The sequence below is a fragment of the Neomonachus schauinslandi genome, chromosome 5 (assembly GCF_002201575.2).
Source record: "Neomonachus schauinslandi chromosome 5, ASM220157v2, whole genome shotgun sequence".
Taxonomy (NCBI): Eukaryota; Metazoa; Chordata; class Mammalia; order Carnivora; family Phocidae; genus Neomonachus; species Neomonachus schauinslandi.
The window spans coordinates 37,513,144-37,535,389 of NC_058407.1; the positions used below are offsets into that span (position 1 = coordinate 37,513,144).

General features: G+C 37.5%; 1 protein-coding gene across 1 annotated transcript in view; it reads right to left on the bottom strand.

Annotated features, from left to right (window-relative positions):
• ACSS3 (acyl-CoA synthetase short chain family member 3) overlaps positions 1–22,246 on the bottom strand; it is a 140,339-nt gene that overhangs the window by 23,469 nt on the left and 94,624 nt on the right. Inside the window, exons 10-11 of the mRNA XM_021689851.1 lie at positions 8,533–8,628; positions 5,758–5,821 (exon numbers count right to left, since the gene is read on the bottom strand). Coding sequence (XP_021545526.1) covers positions 5,758–5,821; positions 8,533–8,628 — 160 coding nt within the window. The remainder of the gene's footprint in view (positions 1–5,757; positions 5,822–8,532; positions 8,629–22,246) is intronic.

The following is a 22,246-nucleotide window of genomic DNA, read 5'->3' on the forward strand; positions in this document are numbered from 1 at the left end:
GTGTGTGTGTGTGTGTGTGTGTGTGTGTGTGTGTGTGTGTGTGTGTGCGCGCGCGCGCGCGCGCGACCCCGCTGATGGGGAAGCATGGGAGTGCTGAGAAATCCTTAAACAGATAAGAAAAGAAGGGAATGCTCATCACTGTAGAAGAGGACATTCCGGATCACTCTGGAATGTGAAATTCTTCTATGTCTCCATTCCCAGATACAGGATGGTCTGTATTTACTGTTCCATTAGGAATCCCCATGGTAACAGAAGTAAATTGAAGCTATAACTCCTGTTCCCTAGAGAACTGTGGGATTAGATCCCAACTTTGCCCTCCCAGCATTTCCTATGGAGTCTGTAGGCTTTACTTGAGATTTTTCATATAAGGCTACTTTTTGTCTCCCCACAAAGAGACTGATTAGGCCATAATTTCTTTCTCTCTGGACAGACAAAAGACTAGGTTATAAATGTGATCTCTAGCTGTGTCACTATGAAAGATGTTTAGATACCCATGCCTAAAATGAGGATAATATCTGTCCCACTGTCCACCTCCCAGTGATGTCGTAAGGCTAATAAAAGATCATACTAAAATCTGCGTATGATAGTTAGAAAGGAACATGATTACAATTATGTGTCATCCTTAGTTTTACTCAAAGGATACAATGAAGAAAAGAAAGCTGTCCTGACCCTTTCCCAAAACAGCAGCAAAGTGACTAAATCACTCCTGTGAAGCTATAAAGATGTGAACAAACACCTTTAGGGGACAGGAGTTCAATATCTGGAGGCTGAGAAATTGGCAGGCACCAGAGTAGAAGCCACCAGGACCCTGCCCTATAGCTCCCTCCTACCCTGCCACTGCCTGCAGGGCACCCCAACCCCCCCCCCACCCCTCCACCTCCACCCCCCCGGCACACAGCAAGAGTCAGACAAGCCCCACTTCCAGTAACAACAACTGGATCTGGTCCAAGAAAAATGCAGGCCCATAAAAGAGGACTTATTTTTTTTTCTTTTTTTAAAAAACTGAATACAGTGGAAAGATTTATTAGTCAGTACAAGTTGGTTTTGATCAACTATTGCCTACTTGTTACAGTAGCCAGAGACCTATGGCTTTAATAATAGTGAGCAGTGTGGTACTGAGGAAGGCAATTGCAGTTAAAATGTTCTTTCATGCCCTGCTCTGTGTTGCTTGGAAATTACTGGCTGTTTTATTTCTGCACTTTAGAGCTCTGGATGCAATTGCAGGACACCTCTCACAATTCATGAACATTCTGCATTCATAGCAATTCAGACACTATATCTTTCCCACTAAATTAACTGCCTGGAGTAGGTTTCAAAATCAAAGGATTTTGCTAACATCCACAAAGATGCGTAGTTTCTCTTCTCCTAGAAAGGCAAATCCTATGAATGCAGAGAATCTACAAAAGCTGTAGGATTCATGTTTATTACATCTTAGGGTCTATGGTTGTTTAGGAATCACTTAAATGTCTCTGTTCCAGTGAAGGGATCCCCAGGAGAGCAAAACAGTGATTTCTAAAAAGCATTAACAAAGAAGTGGAAAAAATGAAGCAGAGCTAGAGTTTTCTGTTCAACATTTCCACATACCACTATTTCTCATTTTAGGTGAATCGTCTTAATATGATAAAATGAATCATTACATTTAATATCTCAAAAACAGTGGAAATATGATTATAGCTTCAGATTTTAAAGAAACTGTCAGAGAAAGATGGTTTCCAATGTTATTATTTATCCTATTCATAACAGATTTTATAGTGAAAGAAGCAGCTATAGCAGTACTTACAAAAGCAAACAAATTTGGGATTAAAACAATGAGTCATTTTTTTATTGACTTACTTTAATATAGTTTAAGCCCCATACATTTCAAATATTCCATGCAGACTTTCCCCATATTCTTGTAATTATACTCCAAGTACGATTAGTGAACATAAATAACATTAGGGAATACTGCTCTTTCAAACTGCTCCTACTTAGTTACCATACAAGATAATAAAGAAAAGCATGGATATGAATAATTGAGAGTGGACATCTATCTCTGGCCAGGGGTCACTCTCAGGGGTGGCTTTTGATGCCATCTCAGTTTCAAGTCCTCCATGGGCCCTAATTATTCTTATTACCAGTGGCCTTACCCCATATATGTGCACAAATAATAAAACATAACAATACACCATAGAAACTAGAATTTTTCTGGAAGAAAAGTTATAATTTTGCTTTTAAAATTATTTGGCAAGAAGCCACACATTTAGTTTACGATTGGCTCTTATTTCTCAGCAGTCACTGTATATATTCAGAAACTGTGCAGAATGAGAAAATAAGACCTAAACGTTGTTTGCAAATGAACTGAAAAATTTATGAAGACTAAATTGACGGGGCGCCTGGGTGGCTCAGTCGTTAAGCGTCTGCCTTCGGCTCAGGTCATGCTCCCGGGGTCCTGGGATCGAGCCCCACATCAGGCTCCCTGCTCAGCAGGAAGCCTGCTTCTCCCTCTCCCACTCCCCCTGCTTGTGTTCCCTCTCTCGCTGTGTCTCTCTCTGTCAAATAAATAATAAAATCTTAAAAAAAAAAAGACTAAATTGACCATGAAGTTGTTACGATGTTAAATTTCAAAGATATTTAATTAAATATGTATTAACTTTTGTTGTAAGTTTTTTCAAATTTGAATTTTAAGAATTTTTCAAATTTCTTAAAATTTAGAGTCTCAGATATTTTGTATATCTGATATAATCCCTTTTACAGTCCACCAAGGTTTTTTGGGGGGACCCATGTGGCCAATCTCTAGAAAGAAGCCTGCTTTCAGATCACAGACCTTTTTTAGAATGTGGTCTGCGGGGAAAAAAATTATTATCTCTCAAATTACATACTATTTTTTTTTAAAACCAGAATAATCTTATCTCAAAAAAGCTGTGCTTTTTTCTTCCCCTTAATTCAATTAAACATATTTATTATGAGCTCTTAAAAAGCATTCATTGACCATTTCACATTCTGGATGAATGATGTATCCCCTCAAGGTACAAAGAACAGCTATGGGTCTTATCGATAGATGTTAAACGTGAAAACATCCTTCGCATACTGCCACTGAGATGCACAAATAATTTTGAGGTTGATGGGTTAGGGTGGAAAGGCCACTGGAGAAGTGCGTTTCAAAAGGAAATTCTTGCTCTCCCAGATAAAAACGAGATCCTAAAACAAGGTTTCAAGAACTATTTTTTTTTTAAAGAAGAGATCTTAGTGGGAACATTTTTTTCCTGTTTTTTCTACTTTACCTTTTGAATATATAATATATATAACATTTTCAAACATCTAGTTTCACTATTAACTCAAGGAAAGAATCAGACTCCACTGCATGTCATAACATATTATATCTTCAAATAATTCACATAGAAATTTCAGAATCCCAGATCATTACAATAAAATTCCCTGTTCAGGAATGCAGAGGGAAGAAAATAATTCTGAATTGGTGACAATTTAAATAAAATGCTTTAAGGCAATAGTTATGTTACTCTTAAGTACTAGAAGTCACATCAATGGCTTCAAGAAAAAATATAGTTTATGTGGGCTGTTGCTATATTTTATTATTTTTTAATGGAAGTAGGGCAAAGCCACCAATAATTAGAATGATAGAACACATGAAGGGTATAAAACTGCTAGATCAAACACTACCCCTAGGATCGTACATGAGTTGCTTTATGAAATAGATAGACTCACTTACAGTTAGGAGGTTATATAAAAAATGTATGCTGCTAGAGTGCTTTTAAAGGCTCTCAAAAACCATGTGCTTCCCTAAGTAAGCTAAACAACCACTAACAATCTTGTTCAGATTACTAATTTCTTAGAACGCCATCCCCCCATCCCTACCATTTTCCCCCAAGAGGTCAGATTTCAACCAGCTCTATGTTAACATGCATTCTGGCTCAGAATAATATGAATATAAATGGTGTATTCAGTATTTAATTTTTCCATCTTGCCAACAAGATGTCTTAAAATTTAAACTTGAAAAAAGCAATATAGTGTTTATATGTTTAGGGATAGCATGAGAATCTGAGAATTGTATCATAAAGTGTATCTGCTCTGTTAGCTTTTTGTAAGGTTAAAGTATTTTGACCTGAAGAAATACATTCTTTTTTAAGTTACTGTTTTTCATTTAATTTTCACAGAATTTTCAATGTTTTATTAACCTGAGATAATTTTTTCTAGCTCCATCCCTGTTGTTGTAAGTGCCAAGATCTCGTACTTTTTTATTGCTGAGTATAGTCCATTGTATAAATATACCACATTTTCCTTTTTTTTTTCCCTCAGATCTAGGGTTCAGGTTTGGGTTTGGGTTAGGTTTAGGGACTGGTGAGGGTATGTGTCTGGTATCCTGCAGTTCAGAGACCTAACCTGAGACAATTTCGTACCTCAGGTTAGGTCTCTGACCTGAGACAGGATGCCAAGTCATAAGAATTCTTTTCTTATTATTTCATTTTATTTTATTTTTTAAGGAAGCTCCACACCCAGCTTGGAGCCCAATGAAGGGCTTGAACTCACAAGCCTGAGATCAAGCCTGAGCTGAGACCAAGAGTCAGATGCTCAACCGACTGAGCTACCCAGGAGCCCCAAGAATTCTTTTATTTTTAAAATTTTTTCCAAGAATTTTTTTAAATAAATGGGAAAACAAAGCTTTTTTCAGGCCTGACATACAATGTTCTTTATTTATAGCAGCTCCTTCTGCTAAATTCTACTACTAAGCCATATCATATCAATGTCATGCTAATCAGAGGCACTAAAGTAACCTGTATCAATTATTAAAATGTCACATCCTGTTTTCCCCCCAACTTAATCAACTTCCATTTCAGCTTCCACTAGCATAACAATTTTAGAGTATGGATTTAATCAAAGCAAATTTTAATATTTCCCTTCAAATTTTGACACTTTTGCTTACAAATGAACAAGGTTGAAAAACGTTAGCAAGGAATTGTACTTGCTGAGTCAGGGATTTTATATTATGCTACTATTTGACCTAGTAATTACACTTTCAGAAATTATGCAACACTATAGTGATTATCAGAAAAGAAGAAAAGACAACACAAAGAAAGATGTTCAATACAGCATTATTTATAATCATAAATATTCGAAAAAGACTAGGAGTTCTAGGATGGGATAAACATTTTTAGAGGCAGAGTTAAAGTGAACAATGCTCGTGAGACAAGTTTAAGGAAAAACAGCAATACAGAATAAGCTGAATTGTTTCAGAAATCTAAAATGCTTGCCAAAAGGAAAAAGTCCTATATACTATAAAATTAATGTTGTATTGCTAAAGGGTGGGAGTATAGAATCTTTACAGACTTCCTTATATTTCTGGCATTTAAGTTAAATTGATCACCTACACATTACTTGTATCATCAAAAAATTATTTAAAATGGAAGATTTATCTTTTTAAAAAAATCATATCTAAATTTGTTCTACTTTAGGGGGCTTTCATGTTTATTTATTTTTAAAATTTAAATTCAATTAGCCAACATATAGTACATCATTAGTTTTTGATGTAGTGTTCAGTGATTCATTAGTTGCATAACATCCAGTGCTCATCAGATCACATGCCCTCCTTAATGGGGCCTCCATGTTTAATGACAAGAGTTGGCACTGTGTATCCTCAAACAATGCACGAGCTTATTTTGTAACCCCCTCCCTAGGACTATCATCACAACCACTCCATTTTTTTCTTAATATTATATACCAATTCTTGCTCTCTTAAATAGTAGCATTGCAAATCTTTCTTACTTTACCACAATATTTCCTAAACATCGAGCCTTCAGTTTTTGCATGTTGTCATCCAAAATCATAACTGCAAAGTAAAATATAAACAAACAAATAATATAAATTTGAATAAAAATGCATACCCTTAAAGCTTAAACTTTTCCATGTTTCCTATATCCAACCCCCAAAATTGTAGCTTCACAGGCATCTTTTAATTTCTATGAGACCGTGAACATGTAACTATGCTAACATGTCTCACAAAAAATTAAAAGAGCACATGCTTTGATTCTTAACAAGATCATGAATTTTCCCTCAGAACCCCCCTTAAGACATTGCATTTCAAACATGCTGTTAATTTCATAACCCATGTTTATAGCCACTTCAACATTGCCTTCTAGTCTACCAAAAACATTAAAAATATATGCAGCTTTTCAAAAATTAAAGGAAACAAATCAAGTTCTAAAATATACCAAAAAATATTTCAAGCAATAAAAATAAGGTATTTAAGCCTGGGAAACCCCTTCTTCTGATTTAAAGCTTAATATCCACTTCTGAGCCTTCAAGATCCATTTAATTCCCAAATATTATCCCAGTGCTTTCTGTTAAAATACACTGTTAAAATCCTGAAAGATTTTAGGAGGTCGAAGCTTGAATCCACATTCAGTAACCCCTAGTGCAAGCTGGAAATGAGGATATATCATCATGTTTTAAGCTCTCATTGATCCTTTATGTGGCTTCATCCATCCAGGTTGTTCTACTGAGCGAGGCTATGAGAAAAGAAGGACACTGTCCCCAGAAAAAATTAATCGTTCCTTTCTTTGTGTTCCCAGAGCACTTTGTTTTAAAGTTCTATTCTAACAATTAGTAGTGGTATAAATATTCCTCTCACAAGACTAGAAGGTCATTAAGATTGGAGGTCATGCCTCACTAATGTTTGCTTCCCCAAATCTCAGTACAGTGGCCAATTTACTCTGCTCCCCTGTACAAGTATTACGCCCTCAATTTCTCTAGATAAAAAGTGGGAGCGATTCTTTTCTCAGTGTTGTTATAAGAATCACCTGAAGAAAAAAGTGACAAGCTTGTGTAAGGTACTCAATCAATGTGAAACTGTTACATCACATTGAATATTTTTCACACACACAAAAATGGTTTTCTTTCCTTTCCCAAGTGGATACCGCTTTTTTATTATACTACTGAATACTACATTATGTTTCTGAATCTCTGACTAACCACAAAACATAAAAATCATGAGTCATAAAGTCACTACTTCCTTGGTTATAGATACTTTAGTTCTAACGTTTAACCTATATACTGTCTGTCAGCCAAGGGCTTTCGGACAACGAGAAATTTCTGTGCTGAAATTTCATGAGGCATCAAAGCTTAACTCTTTCTTATAGCTCAATATGAAAATGCTGAAAGGGAAATGTATTTAACATCTCCCACAAACATCAGCTCCTAAAAATGGCTCAACACAAAGCAATTTTTCCAATAAAAGGAGCAAGGATGACAGAACCGTTCAAAGTGAGGATTTCACTAAAGCTGGGTTCACCTCCCCATGCTTGGAAAAGTCACTGACTTCACAGAATATCTATTCCTGCCCTAAAAAAAAAAATCTAAAGTTTCTTTTTACAAATACATCTGCTAGGCTAAGTCAAATGATCCACGTTTCCTTAACTAATCATTGTCCTAGAAAGAAAAGACAGTATTTTTATGTCAGAGAGGCAGAGGATACATATTTTATATATTCTCTATATTTTATAATTTACATGCAAATAGAAAGTATATGTAGGAACTGTTTTCTGTCTCCCAAAGATGGGTTTTCCTCATAAATCTATTAAGCTAAATTGTGTGACCTTATGTATATAAAATAACTTCTGTTCTTCATATTCCCTGAAATAGCACCACACGACTAGCTAAGACTTAGTTCAGTCTGATTACTGGCAAGTGCTTCTGTTAATGCTTCATTGTGTTACATCATGACCCTATGAAGCATGTGGAATTATTATTCCCATTTAGAAATAAGGAAATCGAATTTCTGAAAAGCTAGGTGACTTGTATGTTATGCAACTAGCAAGTGGAGCCCATGGAAAATTACTGAACTATTATAGCCGCTACCAACAATCTAGAGCAAATACTTAAAATATATTATATCCCATCGTCACATACCACCAGCATGGATGAAGTGATTTTTCTATTTAGAATCTTTATTTATTTTGAATCTTTACTTTTTATACTTATCTTTAGCCAACAAGGTTCAGAAGCCTTATCATCACTCCTAAATTAAACGGTGGCATATATATAATGGGAAACACTGCAACTTTTGTAGCAAAAACACACAAAGAAATAAACAAAATAAAACGTTGTCTCTAGGCGCTAATCAGCCGTATTACCTCAAGAAAGTGATTCAATCTCTCCAGGCACCAGTTAACTCATCTTTAGAATGGTAATGATACCTCTGAATTAAATATAATTCATCATTAAATGAAATGATGTATGCAAAGTACTCTGCACCTAGCAAGGATTCCATACATATTAATTTCACAGCCATATCCTTAATGTACCCTATAAATACTATTTTCTTGGTTATGACAGCCATTTAGAACATGTCCTTGGAAGTCGACAATCTTATTTTTGATCCAATTGACTAATAACAAAATTAAGGCATTTATTTATAGTACGAAGTATTCATTCAGTCAAATACTTTTAAGCACCTACTGTGCAGTTTGATTGGCATTAGACATGGATAAATACCAAATTTATTAACCTTACATATTCCAAATAATCAGGGTCATTTCTCACCATTGTATCCTGGAACACTTTTTCCTGCTTGTCCTGGAGGAGGTGTTTTAGAATTACCTAATCCAATGCATGATGCTGTAATTGGGGATCCAGTCTCTGGAGAAATAAATATTATTTATCATTTAATACTTAAACTCGAAATCATGATGTTTCTTCGATGTATGCCCTGCCCCCTACCCCCAAGTTTGTCATAGACTTTAACTGCATGAGGAATAGATGAGGAGTGGAAATGTATTCTTTAAAAATGAAAAAAAGATCCAGTAATCGATACCAGATCCAACAGTCTTAAAATCTAAGGACACAAATTGAGAATAATGTATAGAGTAACGCTTCTTCTAAAGAAAAGAGAGGTATCCCTCTAATGTTCTTGGTTATGAATCAACAGGCATGAAAAATACAGAATTATGTGGCTGTGAGAATTTTACAACACATGATAAAAACTCAAAGATCTTTAGAAAAGATGCTCTCTCTTAATTCACCTAAAGATTTTTATCATGGTAAATAATAGCTACGTGCAAGATATTTCTGTTATTTATGGCTTAATCTCTGGAATAAGCAACCCAAAGATTTGGGGGAATATATGAACAATATCAACTCTAATTTTGAAAGAACTACAGCTGCCTAGAGAGCTTGCATTTACAGCTGAACTTAACAATGCTCTATCAAATTGCTCTCAATCTGTTGTCCCTGGGCTCCTAGAAGGCAGGCAGACAGGGCAAGCAGGCAGGCAGGAAGGGAAGGAAGGAAGGAAGGAAAGAAGGACATTTATGCTATGCTGATTATTTCATCAAGACCAGAGACTTTGCCACAATTAACCTGCACAGGTGAACAAACATGATAAAATCATTTTCTCTGTCTCAAATTGTTAATAGTCAGAACAATAGCAGCTATTATATGATAGCTGTACGTGCTGAAAGTGATTATTTTTATGGACAGATGCATTTGTTATTATGGGTGAACACAAGTTTGGGGTTAGCAGAATCTTTTAAATAGGAGATTTGCATGTGTGGAGGAGCAGGGTAAGAGGTACTGACTGTGAAAAGTTTTGGAACTAGTAGCTTAATATTATACACACAAACATACAGTACATATACCCAAGGGATTAACTGCCAAACCACTGGATCCAAAGTAATCCAAAATATTTTTAAAAAATCTATCTTCCAGGGCGCCTGGGTGGCTCAGTTGTTAAGCGTCTGCCTTCGGCTCAGGTCATGATCCCAGGGTCCTGGGATCGAGTCCCCACATCGGGCTCCCTGCTCGGTGGGAAGCCTGCTTCTCCCTCTCCCACTCCCCCTGCTTGTGTTCCTGCTCTCGCTGTCTCTCTCTCTATCAAATAAATAAATAAAATCTTTTAAAAAAAATCTATCTTCCTAAGGACTCAGAATGTATTCTTTCTACTATGGCTTCTATCATAACTTATCATACATTTATATCACTTTAGAATGGTGGGAAGAATTTATTACTGTTCTTTACTTTCCAGAGTAGTTCGGTTTATGATTCACATTTTATGGATGGTGGCTCACCTGGCATCAATAACAGAGGATGGACTCTGGAACATTAAAACACAGTTCCTAAGTCACAGTCCAGTGCTTAAGATGCTAAGCCATATGGTCACCGCTGAGGAGAAGCAGCAAGTCACCAGAGCAGACATTTCGGATGTTTAACAAAGAACTTTCAAATGGCTTCATACCATGACAAATGTTTCAAATGTGTTCATACCATGACAAAAAATGGACAGGTATTATACAAAATGGCATTCCATCAGTCACGCAATCCCCCTGTCTTCTCTCCCTACAGCACAAGCAAAGCAGGGAAGGAAACCCCCATATTTGGAAAGGTTAGCAACATTTTTCCCTTTGCCTTTTTAAAAATGTCTCAGTAATGACTCAGCTGTCCTCCAAACTGACAGAGACAAGAGCAGTGTGGTACCAGGAAGCAAGCCCCTGTTGAGTTTGAGTGAGGAGCTTAAAGGAAGGTGTGCTGACAGAGCACGGTGACTATAGTCACAGAAGCTACTAGGACACAGGACACAGGGAGATGTCCCCCTTATGACGCTTCTATTCCCCCTCACACCCTGGGCGGGGGAAGCAACTGCTAAAGCACATCTTCCATGTTCAAAGTGTGTCTCATCAGGTTTAGTGTCTCACCAGAGGCACTGCAATCATTTCAAGTTCAAACTCTCTACATTTCTTAATACCATAAAGCCTCTCAGCAACGTGTCAACAGATGGCTCTAGAACCTACAAACGAACCTTCCTGAAGATGGCTTCAGGACCTGCTGTCTGAAAGAGAAACAAACACAAAACCACCACAACAAAGCTCTGACTGCACTCTGCTGCATCTCATGTCCCTGTGGATTCTTAGGAAAGATGCGGGCACTCTGTTCTTCTTCCTCTAACACTGGGAGAAAGGAGATATGGGAAGAGGAAGCGAGAATAAAACCTCGTCTTAAACGAAGACACAGGAATGAGTTAGTGACGTGGTCAGTTTGTACCGCCTGCATCTTTGTATAGTGATTACATAGTTACCATCTTGAACCCTCAGCTGTTTTGTTATAATTAATGATTGTAAGACATATGAACAGCACATTCTTCTACATGATTACTTTGACTGAATTTTAATGGCAATAAAAAGGATTATCCAGTAGTAGACAAGTAGACAATATAAGTCATTGGGGTATCTCGCTGACTTTAGCTGGATATTCATTTGGGGGTTTGGAAGAAGAACTGTTGGTAGTGACATGTAAAAGATACATTCAGGCGAAATGACAGTTCCTTGGCTCCACACAGGGAGCCATAGAAGTGGGATGAGAACTTTGGTTTTCTCTCTTTATATCTCTGAACATCCTGAGACCCAAAGAATGTACTGATCCACCTGCATGGCAAGCGCACGCCCGTGTGCTCACACATCTGTGTGCTCACACGTTCACGCACACAGATCACAACCACCCCGGCTCTCAGGCTGGTCCATGTGCAGAATAGGTTTCTGTCTGGGACAAGCCATCAGGCATACTGCCGGCCTTAACCAAACTTCTAAGGATTCCCAAAGCCCCACTGCAAATATATTCTAAAATCATCTGCTTCACACTGTCCAAGCTATAATTAACCGGCTAGCAGTTATCTAGGGAGATGGGAAATCCGGATGTCACCCTGTGACCGGGAAATAGCTGCAAACTAGAACATTCTCTCTGAAGAACAGAATTGGATGCTTCATTTGGAGAAATCTTTCCAAAGATACCTAATCTTAGAAAGAGACACCCAGGAAGAAGATGGCAGGGAACTGAAGCTTGTGAAGAATGCGTTATTTTGGTACATTTATATTCATAACTGCATTAACGGCGAATGCAGACACTTCACTTTACTGCCTCTCTACCTCATTGCATTAGTGAACTGTTACTTAAAGGAATTTTCCTTAAAACTGCTAACTCTAAAGGAAGAAAAGGAATGAAAATGAATATACATTTTTTTCAAATATGAATTATGCTGTGTACTCTGCTAAGTGCTTTTTGTTTATATTATTGCATTTAATCCAACTACATAGGGAGATAGGGAGAAAAGGGAATATTCTTTTTGCAAATGAAAACTACTAACGACTAACCTAGAAAATTTAAACCACTTGCACTGGTTTGCATAGTTCTTACAGACAGGAGAAGAATGAAATAGACAAGTGTACCAGTTGTGAGGTTCTTAGGGAGAATACATAGGGCTGAAGAGAAATCACCCAGACTGTGTCTCAGAGGAAGAAAAATCCTTGGAACAATGAGTGAGCCCAGTCTCTCATATTCACAAATGGAGGTACTGGTGGGACATATCTCTTATTAGTAAATACTTATTGAGCAGCTATTACAGGATAGGTGCTCTCATTAGAACTGGGGATAGAATAGTAAACAAAAGTGACCACAATTCCTATGGTCAAGGAGCTCACATTCTAGTTGGAGAGACAAACAATAAAAAACATAAATAAACCATATGGCATGTTAAAGAGTGATGAGCACTAAGAAAAATTTTAAAAAGCATAGACAGGGAATGAAAAAATTGCAATTTTTGACTGGGGGGCCAGAAAGGCCTCCCTGAGAAGGCAACATTTAAGTAAAGACCTGAAACAAGTGAGGACAGATGTCACGTGACATCTAAGGACAAAGAACCCATGAGAAAGGAACCACAGCTGCAAAGGTCCTGAGGTAAGCTTATTCCTAGAGTATTTCAGGAATAGTTAGGCAGCTGGTGTTACTGAAGCAGAATAAATGAGGAAAGTATTAACAGGAAATAAGCTCAGATAGGTAGCGAGGAGACAGATCATTTAAAACTACTTTGAAGTCCTTGTAAGACCTTAAGCTTTCGGTCTGAGTGATCCTGCAAGCTAATGAGGGCTTTTGAACAAAAGGTTAATGAAGCACAACAATGCACATAAAATTTATGTAAATATTTGTACAACATCCATTGTCTGCAATCAGGTTTATTTTAGTTGGGGTTTTGAGAGAGATGCGTATGAGAAAATTCATGGACAGATAGATGCTGTATTAGAATAGTTGTTTCATATTGAGATTTCTGTGGCTTCCTGAACATGAGGAACATGAGAATTCACTAGACTAGCAGAAAGACTAGGGTGCAAGGGAGACAGATTGCCCACATAAGCCAAAGACAATCATTTTTGTTACGTAAGTGTTAGTGTGTGTATAGATCAACACATTTCTCAAAGGCAATCTGGCAATTACAAAAGTCCTTAAAAATGTACATACTCTTTAACCCAGTTGTACCACTTTAAGAGATATATATATATAAAGGAATATTTGTAGGAGTTCACAAATATTAAGCATCAAGGATATTTATCACAGTATTGTTTATATTAATGTTTAGAAGATTGTCCAAAAATAGAGATTATTCTCTATTAAGAATTAATGCATAGCTATTCAAACAACATAGAAAAATGTCTGATAGGAAATAATTCTCACAAAATATTTAGAAAATCTGTAAAACAGAATGCATAATATGATTCTTTTTTGTAAATACTATGCATTGAACAAAAATATGTATCTTGGTAAGATACACATGAAAATATTGACAGAAGTTATTTATGAATGGCGAGCAAAGGGGAAATTATGTTGAAGAATTCAGAAGGCTACATCCACAACTTTGAAATTTACCCACGGTGGAGATTAAGGATGGCTGCAATTTATTTGAGCCTCATCCTCCTGAAAGGTGTGACCTATGTCCTCTCTATTGGAATCTGGGCCACTTTTTTATGACTCTGACTAAGAGAAAAGAGTGGAAGTGATTCTTTGTTTCCAGGCAAAGGCCTGAAGAGTTTTAGATCACTATCTCTGGAACCTCTGAGCCACCATGTAAAATGGCCTATTATTCTGAATCTTCCACACTAAAAATGCCACTTGCAGGCATTCACATCAACAGTCCTGACTGACTCCAGCCTTCCAGCCATTCCAGTGCATGAGAGTGAAGTTATCTTGGACCCACCAGACCAGTCCATTCACCATTATTTACTGTCTGAGTTGTCTCAATCAACAATACATGGAAACAAACAAACAAACAAAAAAACCAGTACATGGAGCATAAAACCCCTGCTGATCATTGCCCATAACACACACCCATGAAACCATGATACATGGATGTTGTTTTAAGCTGCTAGGTTTTGAAGTTTGTTTGTTTGTTTTGCACAGCAATAGACACTTGGAACACTCCCCACTAAAAATATTATAAAATCTTTCAAAAAAGAACTAGTGTAATTCTCAAAAAAAAAAAAAGTGCATATAATTATCTGAAAACTGTCTCCTAACCAGTTGTTGAAATTAGGTTCTTCCTGGGTGCTTGAGAATCATTTGAATGAGCAGGACCAAACACAGTCTAGTCCCTGACATTTTGTGCTCGAGAAATGTTTGCTGACTAGTAAATACATATTTCTTGCATGGGTTTAGGCTCCAGTTCCCATTATTGAGATCAGGGTTCTTAAAAAATAAATAGCAAATCACAGAATAATGCAATCCTAAAATGAATCAGGGAGTGGGAGAATAGAGGATTCAGAAGAGAAAAAGCTGTATGTTACCATTATAATTCTGTTCCAACATTTTCTTATCCCAAGAATGATATTCAAAGGTCAGTCCTTCAATACATATTTATGGAATTCTCTGAAAGGCATTTCTTTTAATGAGAAGGCAGTGTTAAGGGTGGAAAGACATGCCAAACAGAAATAGCAGCATGTGCAAAGGTTGAGAAGGTAGACCATCAAGGGACTGACAGCAAGTTATTCAGCAATAGCAAAGCTCAGGGGAATTGGGTGGCTAAGAGAGAACAGAACAAGAGACAAAGTGAGAGAGATGAGCAAAGGCAGGTCATGAAGTGTCTTCTGTGCCATGGTAAGAAATGTGGATATCATTCCAGGAACAAGGAGAGACACAGGGGGTTTTAGCAGAAGTGATTTGCTCAGAATTGCATGGTAGAAGAATCTCTTCAGTTGCAAACTGGAGCACTAAGCTGAGGATCCCAATCCAGAGCAAGAAGTCAGTTAGATGCTGGTGGTCTGATGAAGGTGAGTGAGCAGAAGTGGAAGATGAGACCAAATCTGAGTTATGCTCAGAGTCAGAGGGTCTTGGTGATTGTTTGGGTATGGAGAAAGAGTAAGAGGGAGAGGTCCAGGACCACCCCAGGATTTTGGCTCAGACATGAAAGGCAACGTGGAAAGAAGAGTAGATGTGAGTGCAGGTTAAGAAAAACACAGTGGCAGGTTCACAGAGCCCAACTCTGTCGATAAGAGCTCCTGCCACATCTGAAAATCTGCTATTCTGTACACACTGTGGTTCTAGAAACACTACATTTAAGCAATATAGATTTAGAAGTTGGTGGCCCATGCAGAGAGCTGAAGTCCTGGAAATCAGTCAATTCAGCAGCCTGGTACTGCTGAGTCATATTAATCACAGCATCATGATGGGCATAAAAGCAATTTGTAAAGAAACCATTCTCTCCACCTCTGAATCTATACAGTGCACTATAAATAACTTGAATGGTAGTAGCAGAAAGAAAGCAGAACAGTGAGATGTACACTGGTGAAAGAAAATCAGTTCAATCTTTGTGTTCACGAGATGGTACGATTATTGTTTAAAACACTTAATTCAAAGCAGCCTAACTTTTTGTGCTGGAAGCAGACCATTAATTTGAGCTGTGGTCTTATCCTTCCCCCTTATGGCGTCCTTTCTGCCTCTAACAGTGGGAAAACTCATAAATAACCTGCAGTTGAGTTAGATAAGAAATGTTGAATTAATGAAGGCATAAGGTAAGACATAAGATGGGGGGACTCTGGACAACACAGAGCAAGGAGAGTTCCAATTCTAATCTTAACTAGCTGGCTGACTCCGAGAAATTAAACTATGATTACTTTTTGTCATGTATAAATTGAGCTCTTATGTTCCAAGTTTTCTTGAGTCTGCATTACCCACAGGCCAGGAGGCTAAAGATGGTCTTTATATTCGTGAAGGGTGATTCATAGAAAGGAAAGGAAAAGGAAAATCTTTATTGAGTGTTACAATTGGCCGGGAAGTCAGATGCATTGTTTGACATATTTCACTTCATTGAAAGCATTCTCCAAGCCCACGAGATAAAGTGCAAGCAGAAGATCAAGGACTTGCCCATGGCTATAGGGTCAGTGGCTGAACCAGGATTTAAAGGCCATCCTGTTAGGATTCCACAACACTTTCCACTCCCTACATTGCTTTTCCAAGGAGAATAGTCATCTGTGGTTTTTGAAACCAGAACTGACAGCAAAAGAGGAATTGGGAACTATTTGGGGGGGGTCAATGGACCCACAGTATAGGGGTTTACATGCAGGAAAGAGAAATTTCCAGACAGTGAGTTTTATCAATGGAGGGTTTAGGAACTCTTTTTTTCTTATAAAGATCTGCAAAAACATAACAGACTTTCACCTTTCAAGAGTGGATTAAATGTGATTCTTGCCAAAGGTAGGAGGATTAGAATAGATGAAATTTCAAAGACCAAACCAACTTTATATTATTAATTGATTTCCCAGTGTTCAGTCTTCTGTGAAAATATTATCACTAATACAATAATGAGCACAAATAAATATTCTAAAAAGCAGTTATACATATCCAAACTACTTCATGTAATCATAGTTGGAAAAAAAACAACAACTTGATGTTCTTTCTACATTATCATGCTGTAAAGAGGACAATGTCTGATTCAATAGATGCTATTTGACTTGGGAGATTCAGTTTCAGATGGATTAACAATTTGTAAACAGATATTCACTTTCAAAAAGAAAAGCCTCATCAAGCCTGCCTTACATTTGACAAGAGATTATTCCTTCCACAAATCAAATTCACGTAGCTTACCTCTAAGCCCCTGCTTCTCAAATGATCAGTAAAAATTACCCACCTTAAACTAATGAAGATTGCTCTAAATGAGAAAAAAAAAATGCCGTTGCCAGGCAACAAAGATGACGTCAGGACTTTTTTCTCAGCAGATGGATACTGTCAGCATTGCTAGCTGAACACTGCTGAGATGCCACTGCATCCATAAAACTGTTCTTTCCCCAATCATAACTTCTCATGCTAAACTATGTAAAACGTCTTCCCCATGAATGAGAAAAAAGAGGTGAGTTTATTTTTGACCACTGCATTGAAAAAAGCAAAAAGGCAGCAGACAGTAGTGATTCATTCACATCACTAAAGACCCTGCATCCTACTATTTGAAAGTGGCATGGGGTCTACCCTGGACAGCGCAGGTCATGGGGCGAAGGCTTTGCCAGTGCAGCCCACTTCAACCCAGCATTCTGAATTCTACAGTGTGCGCTTCGAGAGTTTAGTGCAATGCACTGTCTTTGAAAATACAGGCCTGTGTTTTAACGAAGCTATACCACTCGGACTCAGACAGTAAGTAAAACCCCAAAGCCAGGAATAACAAAGAGTTAGAAAGCAAACACAGGAAGGCATCATTTGGTTGTACATAGATGTATTTCACTCTGAGATCTGCAGCCGGGGAGCGTTGGCTAGTGACTATTGGCTCCCAAGCTACAGGGAATAGCTTGTAAATAATTAAAGATAGAATCTTCAAGGTAAGTCACCAAGAAGATGCTTTCCTCACTGTCATGTTACCCATATAGAGCTTCTTATGCGTTAGTCCTAGAAAAGCATTTTGCAGCAAAATATACAGGATTTTGCATGGGGCAAAGTACATTCAAGTTATAAGAAAGTCACATATTTCGCACATAGTTTCAAAATATTTTTTAAAAAGGCAGAAATAACAATCATAAAGCTTCCAATGTTGAATTCCAAAGATGAAGAAAATTCCCTACTGTGGACTAAATTTAGGACTATAGACTGACAGATTAGAATCCCTCAGCAAAAAGTGTACCAACATATGCACAAGAGTAGAATGTCTGAGAAAGCAGGGGTAATAAAAGAAGAGGATGATCTGGAGAAACAAGTGGCTTGAACTTTGATACCCTCCATATCAAATCCTCAAATGTTGGCCATGTGTTTCACAATTAGCCTAGCTAGGAGGAATGAGATGGTACTATATTTGAAGCTGTACCATTTCCCAAAGAGATCCCTGCTCAGGGTAATTGTTCTTAAACTGTAACTAATTATTCAATTTTGTGGATTTGATTTTTGTAAAGAAAATATATAGCCCAGGATCTTGTCCAGATAAACCCAAGGATATGGACTGAATTGGGTCAGCCTAACCAGTTTTTGTGGTTAAAGCTGTTGTCCAAATTGTCTGTTCTTAGAAAGTACATCCTACCAAATAGTGCAAAAATAAGGATTATCATGTCAAGTAGCCTTGACACATTTTAATAATATGGTATTAGGGTTCTGTGTACTTTTTTTAAAAGATTTTTAAAATTTATTTATTTGACAGAGAGATAGAGAGAGAACACAAGCAGGCGGAGCAGCAGGCAGAGGGAGAGGGAGAAGCAGGCTCCCCGCCGAGCAGGGACTCCAATGTGGGGCTCAATCCCAGGACCCTGGGATCATGACCCGAGCTGAAGGCAGACGCCTAAGCGACTGAGCCACCCAGGCACCCCGGCTCTGTGTACTTTTAAGATCAATGATTTTGATTTAAGAACTGGCATGAGTGAAGTTTCCTGGAGGAATTGGAACCACTTTAATAAAATCCAAAATTATCAGACTCCTCAAAGGAAGAGGATTTTGGCTGTAAATAGAATATAGTGACTTTGGAACTGGCAATTGCAATTAAAACTGTAGCAGTTCAATCAGAGACAGAAATACTGTGATTACTCTAAGACATAAGAACTCGGCAAAGATGGCTCAAGGCATCAGGAACTTAAGTTGTCACCAATGTCTCAATCGTTTAAGTGACTACTGTTTTCTCATTGAAATCCCTCCTTAGGGCTTTTGAAATTCTATGAAGAATCTTACTCCCCCATTAAAGTGATAGAAACAAAACAAATAGACAAACAACAAAATCACCCCGTTGCTGCTCCAACTGGCAGCTCTTATGTCATTTCTACTACTTCCTCTCTACTTGGGCAGAAGGTACTTGAAACACTTTCAGTGTCAGCTCTGTATCTTCTGAGGGGAGCCACACAGGTAATATTCTGGCAGCAGATGGGAAGAATCATGGATTCCTTTCATCTCAACCCTTTACCAAGTTGTCCTTTATAAAAGCCTTCGTGGAACTCGAGTATTCTAACCTCACAGTCATTGTCTTTAATTAACTGACTGATGGCATGTGAAGAAATAGTGTTTCTACCTAAATAACATTAAAAAGTGGGACGCCAAGCTGTTTTGTTGCAATCATTTCTAAACCAGTATCATAGCTTCTCAGTAAATAGCAAGGAAAGGACAGGAGAGGAAAGGAAAGGTAGAAAACCTCAAAAAAGAATAAGGTCGGGGCACCTGGGTGGCTCAGTCGGTTAAGCATCTGCCTTCGGCTCGGGTCATGATCCCAGGCTCCTGGGATCGAGCCCCGCATCGGGCTCCCTGCTCAGCGGAGAGCCTGCTTCTCCCTCTCCCTCTGCCTGCCACTCTGCCTACTTGTGCTATCTCTCTGTCAAATAAATAAATTAAAAAAAATATTTAAAAAAAAAGAATAAGGTCTACTATGTTTTGGGTTTTAGTAATTAGTCTCTGAAATTGAAGGAAGCTTTTTGTTTGTTTGTGTGTTTGTTTGTACTTGGTCCTTCACTCATAAGGAAAACCATTCCTTTATAGTTACCTTCAATCAGAAAAAACAAAAAAACAAAAAAACAAAAAACCTTCCTGCAAAGGACGCCATGTACTGTGCAGACAGCTCTCTCTTTCTAAAAGGTGCTCTGTATCTGATTTCTGGAAAAGCTAAAAATGATTAATAACAGTACAGTGTTTTCCTGGTGATTGTACACCTGAGGATAATGAAGTTCTGGCTGTTTGTTTGGTTTTTTTCTGCACATGAATTACCATATCTTAATGGGGCAATTATCTATTCCCTTAATTTCCCATTTTTAAATTATGATTGTAGCACCTGTTTCTCTATCTATGTATAAAAGAAAATGAAAAATTCAGTCTATAATCCAGATGTTTTCAGTCATTTTATAGATAAGTTGCTGGGAAGATAAAACATCTGGGTAAATGACAACAATTTGTCTTTTATCCAGATTTATGGACCAAATGGATACAATCCCCCGTCTAAATTTAGCAAGATGAATTTTCTTTATGAAAGCACTTAATGTTTGCACTATGACAACCCAAAACAAGCACTTAATATTTTAGTCATGTTGAACGGTGGTCTTTATTGAAATGCTCCTACAAGGAGTTGGTCGGTTCTCAAATTTTCCACAGATTACTTCTCAATTTAGAATCTTAGATATTACATATCAGATATTAAAGAGTGTTGCTATTAAGGGGCCGAAAGAGAATGTTAGTCACTAGATATCTGCAGTCACTAGTACAAATTTCACTTATGTAATGAAAACAACACGGTAATGAAATGGATTGACTGCATGCAGAGTACCTTCTTATAACTCAAGTTATAGGAATTTATCAATTTTTATTCATACATTTTAGTTACTTAACATATCCCTAATTAATTCCAAATCATACATCACCATTTTGAAACAGCTCATTTGTGCACATATATTAATGTAATCAGAGAGCAAATTCATAAATTATTCATTGTAGGGAAGACTCATAAAAGTGTACAATTATATAAAAAATCAATTTCTAAGTCAATAAAAAGAAGAGATCTTGTTAGCAGGAAGGGAAGAATGAAGGGGGGGAAATCGGAGGGGGAGACGAACCATGACAGACTATGGACTCTGAGAAACAAACTGAAGGTTCTAGAGGGGAGAGGGGTGGGGCGATGGGTTAGCCTGGTGATGGGTATTAAGGAGGGCACATATTGAATGGAGCACTGGGTGTTACACGCAAGCAACGAATCATGGAGCACTACATCAAAAACTAATGATGTAATGTATGGTGATTAACATAACATTAAAAAAAAGAAAGAAAGAAATGTACCTAGACTGAATCGAGATGTACTATAAGTGCAAATCACACCAGATTTTGAAGACTTAGTACAATAATAAAGAATATAAAACAGCTTATTAATATTGTTTAATGTTGATTACATGTTGAAATGATCATGATGCTTACATTTGGCTATAAGTCATCAAATAAAATATATTACCTAAATAAAAAAAAAAAAGAGAGAGATCTTGTAGAAAACCTGACATTTGAAATGAGAAGTATTCCTTTGGCCAACGTTTAACATTCCTTCAAATGTTACCAGGTTTTTACTGGCATACATCTTGTGGAAATGCACCCCCATCCATTTGGTATGTAAAACATTAGGAAATTCATGACTGTGCCAGAAATACTGAACTTTCCTTTCTTTTTCCTAAGAGTTAATAATAACCCACAAAGTACCTGCCTTTCCCTCCCTCCCGACCCCAGGGTGATTCAACATTAATGTGATATCACCTTAAGAAAGGTGAATGGCTGCAAATATTAAACGTCAGTATCACTTTGCAGTTACCACAGCCTACATCTTCGAAAATAATGATTTCCTCTAGACAAATGAATAAAAATTCTAACTAGATTTGTTATTACCTGACATCTGCATCACCTAGGATGAATTTCTTTTATAAAGTAGAAAACGACCTCTCTAGCCAGCTACTGCCTACCTCTCTATGTGTAGGTATTTGTGTACATTAATTGGACACAATATCAAATTCTATAAAATCAGATGGGGGGTAGAAAGAATCAGTCGTGACTAGTAGAAGTCTACTGTTTTCCACAGTATTGAGCAGCCATTCAAACCTGATTAAAGTGACAGCACCCTGGCATAATGTGGCTATTAATTTGCTCTGAACAATACATTAAAGAAAAACTGCAAATTCACATGAAACTCAGTACCCGCCAGGGACCTCAGATGCTTGTTTCTCAGGTGTCAGTAAGCTTTTTTGTAAGCCTGGATGCACAAACTACATACATCTGCACAGGCCATTATGTACAACAATATTAAGAAAAAGGAAGAGAATCATGATTTTATTTATTAATGCGCTGTTTTCCTTTCAGTAGGCTGTGGCATAGTGACCTTTAATGGGGGAAAAACAAAACTCTTCTGCAAACACTTGTATAAGGTCACTGTGTGGGAAACAACCCCTCACTTCGACCAGGAAAAGAAAACCATCTTAAAAGTGACAAGATATTTTTCTCTCCCTGCCTAAGAGAATAACTGTTAGAACTTTCC